The sequence below is a fragment of the Podarcis cretensis genome, assembly GCF_951804945.1.
Source record: "Podarcis cretensis genome assembly, chromosome: 5".
NCBI lineage: Eukaryota > Metazoa > Chordata > Lepidosauria > Squamata > Lacertidae > Podarcis > Podarcis cretensis.
Genome location: NC_137174.1, coordinates 62,160,523 through 62,182,707, shown reverse-complemented (window position 1 = coordinate 62,182,707; position 22,185 = coordinate 62,160,523). Strand labels below are relative to the sequence as shown.

The following is a 22,185-nucleotide window of genomic DNA, read 5'->3' as shown; positions in this document are numbered from 1 at the left end:
GTCTTCTTGCCTACATGACCAGGAAAAACTGTCTGCGGAAGCGGACAAATGCCAGCTCCCTTGTCCTGTAAAGCGAGATGAACGCTACAACCCCAGTCGTTCGCGACTGGACTTAACTGTCAGGGGTCCCTTTACCTTACTCTTTTAAAATGTGGCTCTTTCTTGGAGAGCGTTATTGGGTTGTTGTTTTTATTTTGATTATAGATACTGTGGTTTTTATGTTGATCTTTTCTATGAACTGCCCTGAGACCTCTGGGTGTAGGGTGGTATATAAATTCCATCCATCCATCCATCCATCAATCAATCAATCAATAATGGCTCTGCTCAACCATCGCTTTAAGTTCACACCATAAGGATCACCCACAGTCATTCAGAGGCACTGAAGGAACTAATCAGAAATCCCTGGACTGGGAAATGATATAAGGAATTATGTACAAATAAATATTAAGTTTTAACCTTTAAGGTATTTTATAGAAAAATAAGGTTAAAATAAATTAAGGTAAATTGAATGACAGAATATAGTGAAAGATGGAAAGGATTTGCTGAGTTAACTAATAGGTTAGAATGTTATGACAAATTACTCAATAAAAATTGAGAAAGATGGAAAGAATTTGCTGAAACAAATAACTAAACTAGAATACAAAAAGGGAGGTGTGAGGAGGTCGATGAAACAAGTAAATGAAGGATGGAGATATGGAATATTGGATGTGGGTTTTTTTATTGTTATTGGTGTATTGGTTTTTATGTGTTTTTCTTCTTTTTTATGTACTGTTATGTATGTTTTGTTAATTTTTTGTTGTTCTCTCTTTTGCCTTTTTTTGTATTTTTTGAAACTTTTAATAAATATCATTAAAAAAAAAAATCCCTGGACTGGATCCCACACAAGTCCTTACCTGCAGGCTGTGGTCATGATCTGTGATGGAGGACGGGAGGGGCCTCTCAAGTCAGAGACTGACAAGAGTAATATTTTTTTTAACGTGAGAAATATCTTATGCACAGTTTCGACTCACGGGGCAGGGGGGAAACTCATGGTTTATCATCAAGCGTTCCTCCAGTTTCGGTTTTCTTTTCTGATTTCTGTGTCCGTGATGATTTCCTTTCCCTGAAACGGGCCGAGTTCCTCGCTTCTCCCCGAGCGCAGCTCAGAGCAGGCAGCGCCAGCCCTCGACTGGAAGACGCTGCGTTTCCTTTCGTTTCCTCTCGCTCTCCTCCTGCTGCTTTCTTCCGCCCCTTCCTCGCAGCCCCATCTCCGCTCAGGCAAAGCAGAAGGGTAAGTCAAGGGCCAGGTCGGTCTCCTCCGCAAGGAAAAGGCTCTCCAGGGGAACCGCGCTTCCCGTCTGCGCTAGACTCCCTCTCGCAAAAGAGCGACAGACCCCGGAGGGACCCCCCTTCGGGCACAGCTGGGGACTCCGATTAAACGCAGAAGAAGACCAGGATAAATTAACCGGGCTGGTGTTAGTCGCAAAGAACACCTAAACCTGCCTCGAAGTGGAAAGAGGGAATCGCAACACAATTTCACACCCTGATCTAAACCTAAGGATTCCATGATAGGGTTTCTCATTTTTGGAAACGGAATCATTCTAGATAAACGCTAGATAAGGCTTAATTTTGCTTGTTTAAAAACCACATGATTTCCAAGGTCTCTAAAACATAGTTTTGTGTTGTTTGTAGTATGTCTGCTCCAGGTACTTCAGCTGAAATATTGGACTGGTTCAGAGCCCATAAAATGGAGATTTCTCTTGCAATTAGAGACCCGTTTCCTTTTTTCTGTGGCCTACGAGACAAGAATATAATCTCTGAAGAAAATTTTAAGGTGACTATTGTATCTAACTGAGGCAATTATTTTCTGCTTAAATTCCTACTTTGTTGCTCAATTCGATTTTTTAACATAATTTTTAATGCATTGTAAATTTGCTGTTTTTAATTGATTATAATTTAGTAAGGATTTATTGCTATCATTGAGAGTGAATTTCTGTTTAATTATTATTTGTTGATACTTGGGAGTTTAGTGCTTTATTCTAATTGATTATCACATATTCCTTTATTTGATATAAGATATTTATTTTAAGTCATATTTTATTATGATTTCTTTGTTTTGCACTGGATTGTTATGTTATGTGTTTGCACTGGATTGTATATTTTGTTGTTTCTTCATATTGTAAACTGTCTTGTGTTCAGCAATATAGAAAGATGGTACACAAATTAAAAGTGAAATGAAATGAAATAGCAGCAGCCTGGATAGCTAAGTTGGTTAGAACATGGTGCTGATAACACCAAGACTGCAGGTTTGATCCGCTCACAGGACAGCTGCATATTCATCCATTGCAGAGGGTTGGACTCAGTCATTCTCAGGGTCCTTTCCAATTGTGCAATTCTACGATGATAATAATAATAATTTATTATTTATACCCCACCCATCTGGCTAGGTTTCTCGAGCCACTCCCAAAAACACAATACAGCACAATACAGAAAAACTTCCCTAAACAGGGCTGCCTTCAGATGTCTTCTAAGAGTTGGATAGTTGTTTATTTCCTTGACATCTGATGGGAGAGCGTTCCACAGGGCGGGCATTGCTATTGAAAAGGCCCTCTGCCTGCTTCCCTGTAATCTCACTTCTGGCAGTGAGGGAACTGCCAGAAGGCCCTTGGTGCTGGTTCTACAATTCCATCCAGGTTGTGGCCTTGAGTCTTTCTCTGCCATTGGTAAAAGGCATAGGATAGGATGTTAGTGTTCAGAGACATGTAAGCTGTGCAAGGTATTTGAACTTGGCAAAGGAGGATAAAATTACATTGCCAATTTCTGCTTCCTTTGATTGTGCTGGGATGATTATCCAAACAATCTGCTGTTAGATCTGGTGGGAAATGGGAAAGTTACTCTGTATTTTCAGTCTAAAAGATGTTTTGAAGACATAGATTTTAAAACCCTGTAATGTTTCTTTCTAGAATTTGCAAGATTGGGTAACTGCAAATCCAAATGATATTCAAAGAGTGGTGTACGATGTCCTTGAGAGGATTCAGAGCAATCTGTCAGCAATAGAGGAGATCTTCTGCAGCAGTAACCTGGCAGCATATCAAGATTTACGGCCACTATATGAAAGCCTAGGAAATGGTAAATCATCTTGTATTGGGGACTAAACCTACCAGTTGAGCCTTAAAGATATATAGCCAAAAAGAAACAAATTCATTTGGATTTGAGGAATGGTATAGTCAGTGTTTGAGCGACAAAGTCTTGTTCAAGTCTTTTCCCAGCCAAGCATTTACTTTGTTTCAGTCCTCTGCATGCCACCACAAATGACATAAAGGTAAAGGTAAAGGTACCCCTGCCCGTACGGGCCAGTCTTGACAGACTCTGGGGTTGTGCGCCCATCTCACTTAAGAGGCCAGGGGCCAGCGCTGTCCGGAGACACTTCCGGGTCACGTGGCCAGTGTGACATCGCTGCTCTGGCGAGCCAGAGCCGCACACGGAAACGCCGTTTACCTTCCCGCTGGTAAGCGGTCCCTATTTATCTACTTGCACCCGGAGGTGCTTTCGAACTGCTAGGTTGGCAGGCGCTGGGACCGAGCAGCAGGAGCGCACCCCGCCGCAGGGATTCGAACCGCCGACCTTTCGATCGGCAAGTCCTAGGCACTGAGGCTTTAACCCACAGCGCCACCTGCGTCCCTCACAAATGACATACTTGTGCATTAATTTATGTATTGAAAATTATTGATAGGCTGATGTTTATTTTGAAATATAACAATGTGGTTTACAAAATAAAACCAGTTTGCCAGAATAACAATAAAACATAAACCAGCATATTCAAAGTTCAGTAAAGCTGGTCCTAAGGATCATTGCCCAGGAGTGCCTATTCAAATAGGTAAGTTTTCACCAGCAGGCAGAGCAGCTGCATTCCCCTGTAATGTGGGGGCCACAGTAGAGAAGGCCCTTCTCTGGGTCCCATAAGATGCACATTTTCTGCATGCAGCACGACTAGTAGGTCCTCTTTTGATTTGCCGTAAGACACATCATGATTAGAAAGCTTCCAGAGATGACAGCAAGCAGGTTGCCTTAGGACTGCTGTCATTTGTTGGCAGCCCAAAATATGGGAACTGTAACCTTTGACAGTTCCCATATTTTGGGCTGCCAACAAATGACAGCAGTCCAAAATATGGGAACTGTAACCTTTGACATCCGTTTCTTCATTTCATCTTGGAAAAGGGACACAAGAGCAAAGTCTGGATTTCCAGGGCACAACACTGCCCGTAACCTGTGGAACAGCACAAGGCATTTTACATATTGATATATTTGCAACAGGTAATCATTTGGAAGAGTAAATGTATAATTACATCTGTTTAAGGGATGCGATACCAATAGCAAATTTAAAAAATGGTGTTTGCATAAATGTGTGGTGTTGGGAGGAGGATGCATCAATGTGGGTGGGAGGTGAGTATCTTTTATTTTCTGGGAATACTTTGAATACTAATATCCTATGAAGCTCTTTAATTATATTCCACTGTATCCTGTGAATCTGGGCAAGCCTAAAATAATTCCATCAGTACCACAATGGTGCAATCAGTGCTTTTGAAATCTTTCCCTATTTATTAATGCATGCTTAAATGATTTTATTTAGTTTAAATGTTTTGTTTTTGTAACAGAACAGTGCCATGTTGATTCTCTTTATCATTAATGCATTAATCCAAATTTATACATGTCAGTTATCACAACCCATAAATCTGAATGAAAAGTAATTGGTGATTGCTCCCATCTTTTCAAAAAATAAAGAAACAATTTATTGTGACCGTGTACAAGAGGAAGGGGGAAAGGGAGGAAAGCAGGTGGCAGGGAGTCTAGCTGTGGTGATGGGCTGATCCATTCTGAGGGGCCCTGAAGTTTGGCATTAGCCATGATCAGCCTGAAGTTTCTTTCCGACTTCCACACCACCATCTCAGCTTCTTTCTCTCTTCAGTGAAGTCTGCTGAATGGGATAGGTCAGGCATAGGCAACCTCAGCCCACCAGATGTTTTGGGACTACATTTCCCATCATCCCTGACCACTAATCCTGTTCACTAGGGATCATGGTAGTTGTAGTCCCAAAACATCTGGCAGGCCGAGGTTGCCTATGCCTGGTATAGGTGCATAACATTAATGAGATTGTTCTGTTTGTCAAAGGAGTTTCAAGAAAAAGTATTGAGGGTCCCAATGGAACGTGGTTCACACCATCACAATTTCAGACTGAAGGAGGACGTAAACACTGGAAATGGTGGAGAAGAAGTATCCAATGTGGGTCAAAAGGCCCTCTGCCTGCTTCCCTGTAATGTCACTTCTTGCAGTGAGGGAACTGCCAGAAGGCCCTTGGTGCTGGTTCTACAATTCCATCCAGGCCTTGAGTCTTTCTCTGCCATTGGTAAAAGGCATAGGATAGGATGTTGGTGTTCAGAGACATGTAAGCTGCGCAACGTATTTGAACTTGGAAAAGGAGAAGAAAATTACATTTCCAATTTCTGCTTCCTTTGATCGTACTGGGATGATTATCCGAATAATCTGCTGTTAGATCTGGTGGGAAATGGGAAAGTTACTCTGTATTTTCAGTCTAAAAGATATTTTGAAGACAGAGATTTTAAAACCCTGTAATGTTTCTTTCTAGAATTTGCAAGATTGGGTAACTGCAAATCCAAATGATATTCAAAGAGTGGTGTACGAGTTCCTTGAGAGCATTCAGGGCAATCTGTCAGCAATAGAGGAAATCTTCTGCAGCAGTAACCTGGCAGCATGTCAAGACTTATGGCCACTATATGAAAGCCTAGGACTAAACCTACCAGTTGAGCCTTAAAGATATATAGCTAAAAAGAAACAAATTCATTTGGATTTGACGAATGGTATAGTCAGTGTTTGAGCCACAAAGCCCTGTTCATGTCTTTTCCCAGCCATGCATTCACTGTTTCAGTCCTCTGCCTGCCACCACAAATGACATAAAAAGGTAAAGGGACCCCTGACCGTTAGGTCCAGTCATGACCGACTCTGGGGTTGCGGCGCTCATCTCGCTTTATTGGCCAAGGGAGCCGGCGTACAGCTTCCGGGTCATGTGGCCAGCATGACTAAGTCGCTTCTGGTGAACCAGAGCAGCACATAAAAACACCATTTACCTTCCCGCCAGAGCGGTACCTATTTATATACTTGCACTTTGACGTGGTTTCGAACTGCTAGGTTGGCAGGAGCAGGGACCGAGCAACGGTAGCTCACCCCATCTTGGGGATTCGAACTGCCGACCTTCTGATCGGCAAGTCCTAGGCTCTGTGGTTTAACCCACAGCACCACCCGCGTCCCAACAAATGACATACTTGTGCATTAATTTATGTATTGAAAATTATTGATAGACTGATGTTTATTGTGAAATATAACAATGCGGTTTACAAAATAAAACCAGTTTGCTAAAATAACAATAAACATAAACCAGAATATTCAAAGTTCAGTAAAGCCCCCATAAGATGCACATTTTCTGGATGCAGCACGACTAGTAGGTCCTCTTTTGAGTTGTCGTAAGACACATAATGATTAGAAAGCTTCCAGAGATGACAGTGAGCAGGTTGCCTTAGGACTGCTGTCATTTGTTGCCAGCCCAAAAAATGGGAACTGTAACCTTTGACATCCGTTTCTTCATTTCATCTTGGAAAAGGGACACAAGAGCAAAGTCTGGATTTCCAGGGCACAACACTGCCCGTAACCTGTGGAACAGCACAAGGCATTTTACATACGGATATATTTGCAACAGGTAATCATTTGGAAGAGTAAATGTATAATTACATCTGTTTAAGGAATGTGATACCAACAGCAAATTTAAAAATTGGTGTTTGCATAAATGTGTGGTGTTGGGAGGAGGATGCATCAATGTGGGTGGTATGTGAGTATCTTTTATTTTCTGGGAATACTTTGAATACTAATATCCTATAAAGCTCTTTAATTACAGTATATTCCACAGTATCCTGTGGACCTGGGCAAGCCTAAAATAATTCTATCAGTACCACAGTGGGATGTTCAGTGCTTTTGAAATCTTTTCCTATTTATTAATGCATGATTAAATGATTTTATTTAGCTTTAAATGTTTTGTTTTTGTAACAGAACAGTGGCATGTTGATTCTCTTTATCATTAATGCATTAATCCAAATTTATACGTGGCAGTTATCACAACCCATAAATCTGAATGAAAAGTAATTGGCGATTGCTCCCATTTTTTCAGAAAATAAAGAACAATTTATTGTGACCGTGTACAGGAGGAAGGGGGACAGGGAGGAAAGCAGGTGGCAGGGAGTCTAGCTGTGGTGATGGGCTAGTTCATTCTGAGGGTCCCTGAAGTTTGGCATTAGCCATGATCAGCCTGAAGTTTCTTTCCGACTTCCACACCACCATCTCAGCTTCTTTCTCTCTTCAGTGAAGTCTGCTGAATGGGATAGGTCAGGCATAGGCAACCTCAGCCCACCAGATGTTTTGGGACTACATTTCCCATCATCCCTGACCACTAGTCCTGTTCACTAGGGATTATGGGAGTTGTAGTCCTAAAATATCTGGCAGGCTGAGGTTGCCTATGCCTGATATAGGTGCATAACATTAATGAGACTGTTCTGTTTGTCAAAGGAGTTTCAAGAAAAAGTATTGAGGGTCCCAATGGAAAGTGGTTCACACCATCACAATTTGAAAGTGAAGGAGGACGTAAACACTGGAAATGGTGGAGAAGAAGTATTCAGTGCGGGACGACTTCATTAGACACATTAATAAAGGTATGCAGTTCACTTGTAACAGCTGCAATTTTAATGCCTCATTTTCTTACCTGCAACTCTAAAGGAATTTCAGATGATACGAATAAGGTTTTACAGATAATTATCCACACATTTGTTCTCAAAATGAGTATGTTATTTTTAAGCTGACTTGAGTCCCCGAGGGGGGAAGTGGTGTGTGTGTGTGTGTAATGACGAAAACAACAACAATGGTGATGATATTCACAATGAATTCTACACTATATAACTATATAACTGGAGTTACCTTCATAACATCCTCATTCAGTAAAGAGGGAGAAGAAAAAAGAGTGAGCAAGAGGAACAGACGGAGCTTGGGTGTTTCATCAGAAACCACAAAGTGTACTTTCCCTGACTATCTGTTAGTCCCAACCCCACCCTTGTTGACAGGAAGCAAGCAAGGTTGCTTCCTTGTACTCAACAGTGAGGTCAGAGGAAAATGAAATCTAAAACCTACAGACTGATGATTTAATTAGAGCTGGGATTTTTATTTATTTCATTATTCATAGGCTACCTTCCATTGTGAATACCAACATATTAAAACATAAAACACTCCAAATATAAAATCATAATACAAGACAACAAGTGTGCAAAATAAGCACCGTGATGCTTTTCAACAGCCGTGCCCAGTGAGAAACCTTAGACAGTAACAATTCATTCCCTGCAGAATACATTGTTGTGGGTATTTAAAAGAAGAGCACATGCCTAGAAAGCTGGGGCCAGGAGCTTTTGCCTTTGCCCCACTGTTTTCCCCAGAGAAACTCACTCTTTACCGTTAAACTAGAGCAAACAGCAATCCACAGGAATCCCAATTGCCATTTGTCCCAATTCAACCCCAAGCAGCAGGTTTTCCCTGGGGAAAGCGGTGGGACAAATAAGTGTGGATGAGCCCTTAGTAATACTGAGTCAATTAACATCTGCATGGGGTAAGAAACCACTGTCTCTCTTCAAGCTCAAATGAATGTAATTCAGCAGTTTCACATGGGAACCAACTTTTACATACCATTGTTCAAGCATGGCAGCTTTAAGGTTAGCAGCAGAATTTCCCAGCGGAATGAAATATTCTCCTACTAGATTATAAACATATATCCATAGTAAGGTGTGCAATTTCTTATGAGTTCATTCCCTAAATTCAGGTGATGTTTGGGGATTCTGATTATGCCTCAGAGTAAACCTAATAAATGTGATGTTTATTTCAGAGGGGACAGCTACCTGAGCCACCACAAAATTCCAACAGGACAACGATGGTAAACATTTCCTTAATAATTTTACTTGATTTAAACTGGCATGTGCACAATTTATTTATTCACTTATGTATTTGGATATTTCCGAACCTCCCCTCACCCAAAATGGTTGTACCACAGTTTACACCTAAATAAGGCAATAGAAAACATAATATATAACAAAGAAAAACAAAACAACTTGCATCAATACTTAACCTAAGTAACTTTGTTTCCTCAAGGCATATAGCCTTGTCTCGCTCCCCCCCAAGCTTCATGTGTGAGTGAGAGTTGCAGTTCAATAGGCATTGTGGTGGGAGGCTCTTTGTCCAGCTTGCTTGCCCCACAAAATGATGGTGGCACACATGAAGGACAAAATCTAGTGCCAATGATGACAACGAGGGCTCAATCCCTTAGCCAATGATTTATTACAAAACTCTTATTGAGACATGACACGAGAGTGCAATCTTAGTCAAAGGCAGGGATCCTGCTCACAGTTTCTTTGAAATTTCCACGACAGGTCTCCCACTGCCAAAGAAGTAAGCTATGCTTTAAGTTAAGTACAGTCATACCCTTGGTTCTCAAATGGAATCTGTTCTGGAAGTCTGTTCGACTTCCAAAAACATTTGAAAACCAATTGGCTATAGGAGCTCCCTGCACTCAATCGGAAGCAGCGGAAACCATGTCGGACGTTTGGCTTCCAAAAAATGTTCTCAAACCGGAACACTCACTTCCAGGTTTGCAGCGTTCAGGAGCCAAAATGTTCAAGTCACAAGGCTTTTGAGAACCAAGGTACGACTGTAATGGGGTACCTTTCTGGCCATTTTTATCTGGCCTCTCCATGAGGGTGAACCTTGGCAGGCAGATGGGACAATCCACATGATATCATTATGTCAAAACATTATTGGCAGGTGGGTTGTCTCATCCCACTGCCAAAACCCCTTGACCCTCCACTCGTGGCTGCAGTAGCGGCGGGGCGATCCTTTGCACACAGCTGCAGAATAAAAAATAAATAAAACACGGGCAGAACCTGAAAAGTCAGTCATGGCCATTTATTAGTGTTACCAGTGGTAGTCTAATCAATAGTGAGTCATTTTACAAGGGAACCTTATCTAAACACTCTGCTTATTTTAGGGTCCAATAAATGTTACCTGTGTTAGCTTCCTGCTCTTCAGGTTGTCTCATAAGTACGAAACTGAGAAAATAGGAAGAGTATATATCATGTAATAAACTGAATATATTTAAAGAATACTACCAGAGGATATTTGTTGCATTAAAAATAACAAAATCTGTTTTCAAAAAAAATATTCTTTTCCACACCATTGTTTATTTTGATAATGATGACGTGTCTGCCGGCTGAATATCCTTTTAAACCACAATTCAGGGCTTTTGCCCTCACAAGGTGGTGTACAAGAAACACCACATATTAAAACTCACACCCCCATGCATTTTGATAAATTTATTTTTTACAGTGATTGTTTTTTCCTCTTCAGTCTGAACATGATGATGTATGTATTGTAAGTAAGAAAGAAGATTCACAGATATCCTGCAGTTCATTTCCCAGATGCTTTCATGAAGATTGCCATATTCCGAAAATATCTGCTGAGAAAAGGTAGTTTCTCCACCTCAGTTTCTATATTAAGGTGATCTTTGTGCTCAAAATACTTCTTTAAATAGCCATGTCATTTATTGCTTTCATTGACTTTTTTGTGTTGTGATACTTCTTGCTTTGTTTATAGCATGTCTGCTCCAGGTACTTCAGATGAAATTTTTTGGTGGTTCAGAACCCATAAAGTACAGATTTCTTTGGCAATCAAAGATACTTTCCCTTTTCTCTATCTCCTGCGAGACAAGAAAAGAATCTCCGAAGAAGATTTTAAGGTGATTATTATAGGCATTGAATTATTATTTTTTAAATCCCACCTGGACATGTGAAGTCCATCTAAAGTAAGAGTGTGAAATCTTTGTCCCTACAACCAGAAAGGTTTTCTGGGTTATAGGTGGAGCACAGCATGAGAGGCAGTGCAGTATGGTGAACAGGGAGCCAGACTTGGATGCAAAGATCTGGACTCCAACTTCACTCAGTCAGGGTTAGACTAGATGATCCTCAGGATCCTTTCTAATTTTATGATTCTATGATGAAGTTCACTAGGTGAACATAGGCCATTTGCACTCTCCCAGCCTAACCTTCCCCACAGGATTCTGAGAGTAGCCTCCACTCAACACTCCTGAGTTTCTTTAGGAGCAGTTGGTATAAAAATATTCTAATAACAACAAAAAACATTGCACAGAAGGAGAAACCTTACAAGTTAGTTACAGATAGGTAGCCGTGTTGGTCTGCCATAGTCAAAACAAAATAATTTTTTTCCCTTCCAGTAGCACCTTAGAGACCAACTAAGTTTGTATTGGTATGAGCTTTCGTGTGCATGCACACTTCTTCAGATACACTGAAACAGAAGTCACCAGACCCTTATATAGTGAGAGGGTGGGCAGGGGTATTACTCAGTAGGGTGGTGGGAATGGGTGATTGGCTGATAGGTGTGCTAAACCTGTTGACAACGACTGCAATTGGCCTTACAGGAAAAAGCAAGCCGTGAGATGGCTGAAAATAGCTTTATCGTGTATAATGAGATAAGGATTCAATGTCTCTATTCAGTCTCTCCATGGTTTTAAATTTGGTAATAAGTTGCAATTCAGCAACTTATCTTTCCAGTATATTTCTGAAATTCTTTTGTAATAAGACAGCTACTTCCTTACTAGTTAGTGAGGGTTGTGAGCCACAGGAAAAAACAAAGAAGACAAACTCCATAACAGGCTTGTTTCTGAAGAACAAGTGGCCAAATGCCTTGAGGCTTTCTCTGGCATTGATAAAAAGCATAGGAAAGGACATTAGCTGGTCTGAGGGATGCTAATTCTGCAGGGTATTTGAATCTGGGAAAGGAAGATAAAACTGCCTTGACAATTTTTGCTTCCTTTGATTGTGCTGGGATAACCATCCAAATAATTTGCTGTTAGATCTGGTGGGAAATGGAAAAGCTACTTTGCATTTTCGTTCTAAATATGTTTACAAAGTCTTTATTGTTTCTTTCTAGAATTGGTGTGATAAGGTAACTGCAAAACCAAATGATATTTTTAAAGTGGTATGCGATGTCCTTGAGAGCATTCAGACCAATGTGTCAGCAATAGAGGAGATCTTCTGCAAGGAGAACCTGGAAGCATATCAAAATTTACAGCCATTATACGAAAGCCTAGAAAATGGTACGTTATCTTGTTGGCTGTGCTAAACCAATCAAAGAAGCCTTAAAGATAGAAAAGTCATCAGCATTTACTGAGAAATGGTAGTCAGTCAGTCTTTGGGCCACAAAATCCTGTAGAAGCCATGCATTCATTTTGCCTCAACCCTCTGCCTGTCTCCTGGGATGTAATAATAATAATAATAATAATAATAATAATAATAATAATAATAAATGTATTTTGTTTACTTTTTCCAATAGATTGCCTTTTATTGTGAAGAATAGCAAGGTGCTTTGCAAAGTAAAATGAGTACACTAAAATAATTAAACATGAACCAGAATATTCAAAACTCAGTAAAGTCAATAGTAAGAATTAGTGTATAGGAATGTCTGTAGTTTTTACCAGCAGGTGGAACACCTGCACCATAGGTGCCAATTGTGTCTCCAGGGGGAGATAATTCCATAATGTGGAGGCCATAGTGGAGAGGGTCCTTCCAGCCACCGTAAGGTGTATGCTTGCAGGATATACAATGATTAGAAAAGGCCTTCAGCGATGACAGTGAATGGGCACACTTTCTGGTAACCTATGTCAACAATAAAACCTCAACTCCGTAGCAAATAGGCAACCAATGTATGTATATTTTTATGAGTTGAATAGAGTGAAACATTATCAGTCATTGGGGTGTGGACAGTGTGTGCATGAACTTAACAGTGATTAGTTTACTTTTTGGTTGCTTTTTCTTAATGCTGTTAATATTATTTTATAGGTTATGTGTCACAGAGCAACTAGTGTGCGTGATAAGTAATGTCCCTGGAAAGAGTTTATACTTGAGATGGATAAGTAGCTTTTTACAAGAGTGGATTGAAGATGTCAGTAATAAAAGGCCCTGGGCCAAAGTAGACTTCTGAAGAGCTGCTACCTGGGTCTCTCAGAAGTTCAGAAAATAGCACTTGCGGTAACAGACCTTGCTAGATCAAGCATCGTCCTCTATGGGCGTACAGTATCCTTTTACTAGTATAGCTGGTGATGCCACCTTAGAAGAACCAAGGACACTGTTAAGATTGTGCAAACCTTACACATGAACTTTACTTGAGCCTCTCAGCTCTTTCATAAGCTACAAATAATTTACAATTCATTTCAGCCATTTAATTTAACATTAAGGTGGCAATGCCCTTGTTTTCCTAACACGTGTCCTCTTCAGTTCTCCAGCATGCTCAGAATAGTTCTGCCACAGTACCTGGGAGCAGCAAAGTACTCCAGGGAGAAATGAAGAAACCTGCGTCCCCTGGGGAGCAACAAAGTGAGTTCAACAAAAGTCCTGCATTCTTGCATTATTTGTGCTAATAAAGCTACCACATCCTTTTAGCAGGATCAATAATCTGGTAAGACCACTGTCATTCTCTGGAAGGCCAAAACATGGTTATTGTAACAGCTGACATACATTTCTTGATTTCATCTAGGAAAAGGCATGCAGAATAATGAAATACAAGATTTGAGTGTTGAGGTCCGAACACTGAAAGTACGCTGTGGAAGAAGTAAAGGTGTTTTCTATAAGAAAAGATTCATAGCAGGTAACCATTGTGTTGGAATAATATAATTATACATGGGATTGCATCTGCTAAAGGAATGTGATACCAACAGCAGATGAAAATATTTTGGTTGTGCAAAAGGCCTGGCCATGTTCTCTAGAATGCCTGGCTTTGAGAAAAAGGAGCCTCTTGGCCTTTTCTCCGTGTCCAAGTGCAAAGGAGATGTTGGAGAAGCCCTGGAGGGACCCCCATCCCACCTAGCATTTAAGCTGATTGCAAAAAGCACCATGCAGCTGCAGGATCAGTGAGCAGAGACTCCAATCCTGCCTGGTCTATGCTATTGCATTGCAAGCAGTTTCTCTGCCGGGAAGCCTCTAGCAAAGGAGTGCCCTGCAGCACACAGGATAGGTGCTTCCACTGAATAACTGCTCAACAGAGGTGCTAATCCTGCTCCTTTGCAAGTGGCTTCTCCCAGGAAGCAGGCTCAGGTAGCAGGCTCCTTCCTAATCCCAGAAGTCAGGGTAAGTCAGGGTCTTTTATTGTGATTTTCCTGCATGATGTCCACCTCTCCTTTCTGCCTAATGCCCCACCCCTTGACAACCACCGATTGCTCTGGGCCATTCAACCTGACCTCTAGTGATCTGTGTTTGTTGGTATCTAATTTGTCTGATGCCAGAGTCCCTCCTAATATGCCAGTTTTGGCCCGCGACTTGGTCAACTCTGGTGCACAGCCCTAGTTCATGACACAATCTTTGTTCATATCTTTTTTCCTAAGTACATATTGGAAAAGAATCTCCTGTTGGCGAAATTTCTTTCTCTCTTCAGTGAAATTTGCCAGATGGGATAAGTGAGTCACATTGATGTGACTTATCTGTTTGTCATAGGAGAGTCACGGAAATGTATCAAGGATTCCGATGGAAAATGGTTCACACCATCAGAATTTAAGGCTAAAGGAGGATATAAAAGTTCAAAAGACTGGAGAAGCTGTATCCGCTGTGTTGGGATTTCCTTAGAAGCATTAATAAAGGTATGCAGTTCAGGTATAAAAATCTGTTAAAAAATCAGTTTTTACTTGTAATGCCAAAGAATTTCAGGTGATAACATCAAGGCTTTCCAGTTATCCACACATTGTATTTTTATGGCTGGTATAATATCCTGCATCACATGTGAATCATTTTCATGGACAGTTGTTGCATGGAAAAAACATTATTCAAGTATGGCCACCTTAAGATCAGTAGCAAAGTGTCCTGGCAGAATGACATGTCCTCCTACTGACTTTTAATCAATGATTTATAGTAAGGTGCTACTTATGGATCTAATTTATTTTGAGTTCATTTTGAGTGCCTCAGAGTAAACCCAATACATGTGATTGTTTCAGTGGGGAGAAATACTGAAGCCACAACCGGAGTCCTCAAGAATGCAGAAGGTAAATAATTACTAGACATTCTTACCAGATGGTTGTGTTTTCCACATATATGGCACACACATGCACACACATTATTCCTTAAGATATTTCTGTGCCTCCCTGTTGCACAACAGTGGGATAGGCGGTCAGGTTTGCCACCCAAGGCAAATGGCTTGACCTGACCTCATGGATGGGCTTCACACATGCAACATATGAGAGGAGGAAATCCAAAACAGGCAACAGAGAGATCCTCTTTACTCAGAAGCTGAAATGCCAACCATGGCCATCACTAGTGCTACCAATGGCGGTCTATCAATGGTGAGAGCATTTACAAGGGGACACTTGATTACACACCCTCACCTTAGGGCCCAAGAAACGAGGCATGTGTTAGCTTCCTGCGCCTCTCGTTTCCACACAAAAAATTGAATTGAGAAAAGATAAAAGATCACCTTTAAAGGAAACTACTAGAGGTTATCAGTTGAAGCAAAAATAAAAAAGTCTGTTTCAAATTATTTTTTCTTCCTCACACCATTACATGTTTTGATGATGTTGATATACCTGCCAACTGAATATTCTATATTAAAGTATTTTTAAACCTCCTTTTGGGGAATATTGACAAGAAATACCACATATTACAACCTCTGTCTCTCTCTTAAGCTTTCAATAATTTTATTTTTCACAGTGACAGGTGTTGTATCTTTTTCTTCTCCATTTCAGCCAGATGACCTGTGTGCTGTGTGCTGTGTGTGCTGTGAGGAGAGAGGTCACTGATACACTGCAATTCATGTCTCAGATCTTTTCAGGAAGATTGTTGAGAAAAAGTAGTTCACTTCATGTCACATTAGCAGACATCTTTATAATGCAAAGTTGGTTGTTGACAGGCGATGGTAAAATAGAACTAAATCAAGCAATGATCTCCATTTTTTTCAAAGAGAATGTTCTAATATCTTCTCCCTTTGGGTTTGGAAATTTCAGTAGATGGAAAAGTAGTGGAAGATAAATTTGAAAAGAAATTTTGGGAAGTGTTTCCTATACTGTAAGCAATTTCTTACGTTCCGTCTTCAGACTTGTGAGCCATCCATCCCAAAAGGTGCTAACTTCTTTGCTGTTTTTAAAACTTCTTAACTTTACCCTATGCTTTCATTTTAAATTTAAGTGCCTATGACCCAGATAGACCGGGCCAGGGAAGAAGGGGTGAGTGAAGATGTACACCAGGAACAAGTGGGGAATAAATATTGACATTGGGATCTGCTACGCCTGTGGATCCTGCCGCCTGAGGCAGTCATCTCACCTGACCTCGTGGATGGGCTGGCCTTGTCCATAGCGGCAGATGTGTCTGCAACACCTTCTCATGCCTCAGTCTTTTTCTATTTTTGCTTGTTGCAAGGAGCACTGGCTGGGATCCTTTGTATGTATAAGTATCACGCCATCCTTGGTATGTGTATGGATTAGGGTTAGTCTGCTTAGATAGGATGACTCCTTCACTCCAATTTTTATTTACCCTTTTCCAGAAAGGATGCCCAGTCTGTAAATGTTTGATCAGGAAATAAAGCTTTTCAACTTTAGTCTGGCTATTTGTCTATATACTTCCTTGCAAAGAGAGATCCTGGATTGTGTGTCTGAGGCCTGGTCACCTTGGCACACATAGCAATGCTGTTGTTTTAAAGTTCACGGTCCAGTTCTGACCCCAAAACTGGGTCATAACAATATGAGCCCAAGGCAGGCTCTTATGCACCACCCTCTGCAGCTTAATCTACACCTTATGTCTTCAACCCACAGGCTGAAGAACCTACAGTGGGTTGTCAGGACCCACATCTGGGTTGTGAGGCCACATCAGGTGGGTCACGACAAAGCTCACCACACCACCATGCAAAGCTGCAGCCTTCTCTTCTCTTTCCTATGTGAGGGTTTCCTCCTCACTTTGGACTGCTCCAGCTTTGCCACCCTCTGTTGGAACCATGCTGCTTGGCTTTGGAAGAGGCTATCCAATTTCAGCAGCCTCACTGAAACAGTGTCATGGAGAGCAGGCTGAGAAGCCACAGGTCGCTTTTCTTCTCCATAGGTAAAAGCAGCTGGAATCAAAGAGAGGATGCAACTATTAAAAAGGGTAAAGGTTTGACAATAATACATGAAATAGTGGCTCCCATCTACTAAAAAAAACTATGTCCCAACCACATATGTGATGAGGCGCTAGCATTATTAGGCACATTATAAACAACAAATTATGTTCCTGGAGGAGCAAAGAAGAACATTATTAGTAGTTTGTCTTGTGTATCCATAAGACTTGTGAGTGCCTGACTATACACAGTCCCAGGACAAAAATGTGTTGTCTTAAAAACATTTGTCAGTGTTGCATGTGGAGAGGTGAAGTTGACATTTGAAGACAAGTAAACGCAAGCAGAATAAACAGGCTACATTGGCTCACTCTCTGGGATGTGAGAAAGGATTATGATACAATTTACCCTAAATTCTGCATCACTAAAAGGTGCTTCCATTCTTCAGCTAAAATCAGTTTTGCCTGGATCTCATTCACACTTTGCCCCAACGAGGTATTTCCCCTCAATTTAGACAATGGATGGTGAACTTGAGGCCAGGGGAGTGGTTGTGGCCCTCTATGCCTTTCCGTCTGGCCCTCTGAACTTTCCCCAGCCACACCCCTTCTCCCTAGACGACACTGCCTCCACACCCTTTTAGAGTTAAACATATAACTCCGTTTAAACATATAACCAATTTAAGTACAGTTAAACACAATTTAGCACTGTAACCCCAGAAGTAAGTGTTCCAGTTTGTGAACTTTTTTTGGAAGCCGAACATTACACTTTAAATATATATATATATATTTAAAACAAGTTTAATAACTTCATCTGACAATTAATTAACCTCAACAAGTCAACATACACATACACATCCGTCGAGTTCAGTTTTGTTGCGTTTGTTGACTGAACTAAAAAGTTTCAATAAGTATTATGTTGTTTTTTCAAAAAAAGTGTTGTGAGCCCAATTTGTTTTATTTTAAAGACACATATTTTTGCCATTTTGTCATCCCCCTCAGTGATGACACCCAGGGCGGTCCGTACCCACTGCACCCCCCTTCCTACGCCACTGGTGGAACTCAAATCAGAAGCATAACACTCAAAACGAAGCATGTTCAGCTTCCGAACCAAGTTTGCAAACTGGAACATTTACTTCCAAGTTTGCAGTGTTTGGTTGAATAACAGAATATAGTGAAAGATGGAAAGGATTTGCTGAGTTAAGTAATAGGTTAGACTGTTAAGACAAATTACTCAATAAAAATTGAGAAAGATGGAAAGAATTTGCTGAAACAAATAACTAAACTAGAATACAAAAAGGGAGGTGTGAGGAGGTCGATGAAACAAGTAAATGAAGGATGGAGATATGGAATATTGGATGTGTGTGTTTTTTTATTGTTATTGGTGTATTGGTTTTTATGTGTGTGTTTTTTCTTCCTTTTTTGATGTACTGTTATGTATGTTTTGTTAATTTTTTGTTGTTCTCTCTTTTGCTTTTTTCTGGAATTTTTGAAACTTCTAATAAATATCATTAAAAAAAAAAAAAAAAACAAGTTTGCAGTGTTTGGGTTCCAACGGTAGGATGCTGTTGTGCAAGCAAATGCATAAGCAAGATGCTGGTAACTTTGCGGTAAAACAGATTGCAGAATCAGTTGCACAACAAGTTTCCACTAGTACAGCTGTTGCGTTGGATTCCTCTGTTAGGCAACATTAAAACTCAGCAGTCCATTACAGCAAGATCCCTTGATCTAGTGGACAGAGAATCATGGATGCAGCCCAATAAGTGGAGTTTAGCTCTTCATTAATTTTTCAGAGTACCAAAAAATAGCATCATTTCCAAATACGTGCTTCAGTATCACAGCTATTCAGCCATACGACTTTAGTGTGTTTTGGGTGTAAGAAGTGACTTAAAATAAAATCATCAATGTCTAATCAGCTGATACCCAGATGTTGCCCTCTCTGTTTAGATAGATGTAACTCCATATCTTCATCTTCCTCACAACTCCTATTGTGGCATGTGTAGGATGTTGAAGGGCAAACTTGAGCTTGGCTGGCACTGGTGTAGGCTTAAATCTCAAGTTAAGGACAATAATGGTTATTGATGTGATCTACCCAGCATAACTTGATCTGGTATTTCAACTGTACGGAATGATTTAAAATAAAAGATGACGGAGAAACAAGAACTGTTCTGTCATAGGATGTGTGCAACAAAAGAATATATTCCACATAATAGTGCTGTGCAAGTGTACCGTTCCTTTAGCTATGCATATTCTCTCACCACCTTTGAGTGGATATTTTTCCTTTGAGTGGTTCTACAGAGATAGAGCTCAGCCACAGGAAAGGGAAAGGCCACAGCTGTGTGGTACAGTCTCCACTTTAAATACAGATGATCCCAGGCACTCAAAATGGAAGCGTGGATCTCAAATCGGAAGCGTAACACTCAAAATGGAGCACGTTCGACTTCCGGAAAAAGTTTGCAAACTGGAACACTTACTTCTGGGTTTGCAATGTTTGGGTTCCAAGTTGTTTGAATACCAAGTCGTTTGAGAATCAAGGTACCACTGTATGTGTCTAAGGTTCTACATCCTTGGGAATCATGATACAGTACTAATTCCTAAGTCTTTAATCTCTCTCACTTTATCTGTCTTACAGTGCTGGTTTGTCAGTACTGTAGATGATCCCACTATAGAAGAACTTGCTGAAGAAGCTTAACACAGACAAGATTGACATACTGGTGCTTGTCAAATTGTTTGACTGTGATGGAAAGAGTGGGACACAGTTATCACTGGCTGCACATTAAGCCTCTTCTGTTTGTCCACACTCAGGGTAAAGATAAAGGGACCCCTGACCATTAGGTCCAGTTACAGACGACTCTGGGGTTGCGGCACACATCTCACTTTACTGCCCGAGGGAGCCAGCATACAACTTCTGGTGTGATGGCCTGGGACTCGGGATCGGACTCGGAGCCAGAGGAGTCTCAGTCCACACCGGATCCTTTGCCTCAGGCAGCAGCTGAACCTAGTCTGGGGCCTGATTCTGGAGAGCCCCAGTCTGCACAGGTTCCCCTGCAACAAGCACCAGCTGGGCCGAGTCAGGGGCCTGAGCCTGCCTTGGCTCCAGATGTGGGGATTACCTCGTTGCCTTCAGCTGGGCAATCACTTACAGCTGCTCCACTACCAGTTGAGTCAGGAGAGGCTGAGGTGGCCTCTGGGTCTAGTAACCCACCGACATCTCCTGAGCTGCAGCTACTGAGGTCTGAGAGAAGGAGAGACCTGAGTACCCGCAGGAGGAGCGCTTGCCTTCGGGCGAGAGAGGGAGGGGAGTCACCGGGAGATCAGGACCGGCCGTTACCCCAACAGAGATAAAAGGCTGCTGGATCCCACCCCAGGTTGCGAGAGCAACATTGCTGTTTACCAGAACCTGCCTGTGAGCCTGTGCCTGACTTTGCCTGGTTTCCTGCCTCGTGTCCTGCCTTGGCCCTGTCGGACTGACTCCTCGCGGAACCCTTGGATTTGGGACCGGACCTGTACCATGTTACTCGGGTTACCCCTGGGCCCAGCACATCTGGGTCATGTGGCCAGAATGACTAAGCCGCTTCTGGTGAACCAGAGCAGTCCATGGAAACGCCATTTACCTTCCCGTCGGAGCGGTACCTATTTATCTACTTGCACTGCGTGCTTTCGAACTGCTAGGTTGGCAGGAGCAGGGACTGGGCAACGGGAGCTCACCCCAACGTGGGGATTTTAACCACCGACCTTCTGATCGGCAAGTCCTGGGCTCTGTGGTTTAACCCACAGTGCCACCCGCGTCCTTCACAGTCAGGGTACTAGCATGTTAATGGATTCACTGCTGTATTGACACATTCTTCAGCCAGTGAGAAAGCTGAGAAGACTTCCCCACACCCTATTTCCCAGATTTTCAGTTACTTGCACTCACACATGTATTTGGCATCTGAAGTTGGGAGGACTGTAGTGTGTTCTAATGCTGATGCCTTTTGGGGGGGTCCCTATCTCTGTGGCTGAAAAGAAATTAAGCAGGTGAAGTGAAGCTACTCCTACCATTTAGGTTAATGCCTGAAAGAGCTTCACTAGTTAATTTTTTGCATGAGCCTGTTAGGATGTGCAAAACTAGCTTCTTTATTTTAACGACCTTTTCTGTATTTCCTGACTATATTATTGGATAACTATAGGAAGGTAGCAGAATGGCTTTAATATTCTTGCTATTCTGAAAAAAGGCTGTTGTGCATATATAATATTTGTTTTCCAGACCTTAGAACAGCCAATCCGCATCATAACAGAAAGCCAGCACATTCATGACTGCATCTTGCATGCATAAAGGCATGTACAATACATAGCTGTCAAGCATCCCTTATTTGGTGGGACAGTCCCTTATCCCAGCGCCATGTCTCGCTGCTGTCCCTTATTGATGAGGCTTCGTTTGGCTGCTGGCTGGGCTTTCTGCCTTTGGCTCAGAGGGGCTCAGAAGCTGAACATACCTGTGCCCGGAAAAATCCCTTATTTTGGCTGCTGATCCCTTATTTTCGAGGCTGCTGGTCCCTTATTTTCAAATCTGTAAGTTGACAGCTGTGGTACAATATCACTGGCTGACCAACAATTGCATTCTCTAGTCCTCATTGCATTCTCTAGTCCCCATATGAAAAGCAGTAGTGAAAGCTGAAAAGCATTCCTTCTGTTCCTTGAGCTTTGTCTGTTTCCTGATGACACTTCCTGCAAGTGATGTTTGTATAGAAAGTCTGCTAGTTTCGTTCCACCCCTTTGCAGTTCTGCAAAACAGTGATTACGGTAAACTTAACACATTCTCTCTCTCTCTCTCTTTTGCCTTTTCCTCATTACAGGGAAGGACTCTTCCACTCAGGTGTGTTTTTGTGTAGAAAGCTTGCTAGTCTCATCTCAATTTTTTGAAGTAATGCATATCATTATCTGAGCTTGTGCATGTTACGGCATATCAGACCACATTTGTTTGTTTTTTTAATCTGACCAT

General features: G+C 41.5%; 2 protein-coding genes across 2 annotated transcripts in view; both read left to right on the top strand.

The window, feature by feature from the left end:
• Positions 1–1,197: 1,197 nt before the first annotated feature.
• On the top strand, positions 1,198–5,309 carry LOC307216529 (nuclear body protein SP140-like protein). The gene is made up of 5 exons (XM_079976944.1): positions 1,198–1,270; positions 1,672–1,813; positions 2,943–3,108; positions 4,198–4,293; positions 5,149–5,309. Exons 2-5 carry the CDS (start codon positions 1,673–1,675, stop codon positions 5,292–5,294), a joined length of 549 nt encoding a protein of 182 aa, XP_079833070.1. The 5' UTR covers positions 1,198–1,270; position 1,672; the 3' UTR covers positions 5,295–5,309.
• A 1,306-nt stretch (positions 5,310–6,615) lies between these two features.
• The window catches only part of LOC307217462 (autoimmune regulator-like), a gene marked incomplete at its 5' end in the record, with an annotated part of 136,567 nt that continues 120,997 nt past the window's right edge, over positions 6,616–22,185 (top strand). Inside the window, 11 exons of the mRNA XM_079978630.1 lie at positions 6,616–6,748; positions 7,609–7,751; positions 8,966–9,013; positions 10,480–10,598; positions 10,726–10,867; positions 12,079–12,244; positions 13,422–13,520; positions 13,681–13,791; positions 14,634–14,776; positions 15,128–15,175; positions 15,872–16,681. Of these exons, the coding sequence (XP_079834756.1) occupies positions 6,616–6,748; positions 7,609–7,751; positions 8,966–9,013; positions 10,480–10,598; positions 10,726–10,867; positions 12,079–12,244; positions 13,422–13,520; positions 13,681–13,791; positions 14,634–14,776; positions 15,128–15,175; positions 15,872–15,925 (1,206 nt within the window). The remainder of the gene's footprint in view (positions 6,749–7,608; positions 7,752–8,965; positions 9,014–10,479; positions 10,599–10,725; positions 10,868–12,078; positions 12,245–13,421; positions 13,521–13,680; positions 13,792–14,633; positions 14,777–15,127; positions 15,176–15,871; positions 16,682–22,185) is intronic.

Bases quoted from the DNA above. Each gene is read 5' to 3' on its own strand.
- LOC307216529 (XM_079976944.1), top strand. From the start codon at position 1,673: ATGTCTGCTCCAGGTACTTCAGCTGAAATATTGGACTGGTTCAGAGCC. The intron at 1,814-2,942 runs GTGACTATTGTA...GTTTCTTTCTAG, and splicing joins TCTCTGAAGAAAATTTTAAG to AATTTGCAAGATTGGGTAAC. The intron at 3,109-4,197 runs GTAAATCATCTT...ATCTTGGAAAAG, and splicing joins ATATGAAAGCCTAGGAAATG to GGACACAAGAGCAAAGTCTG.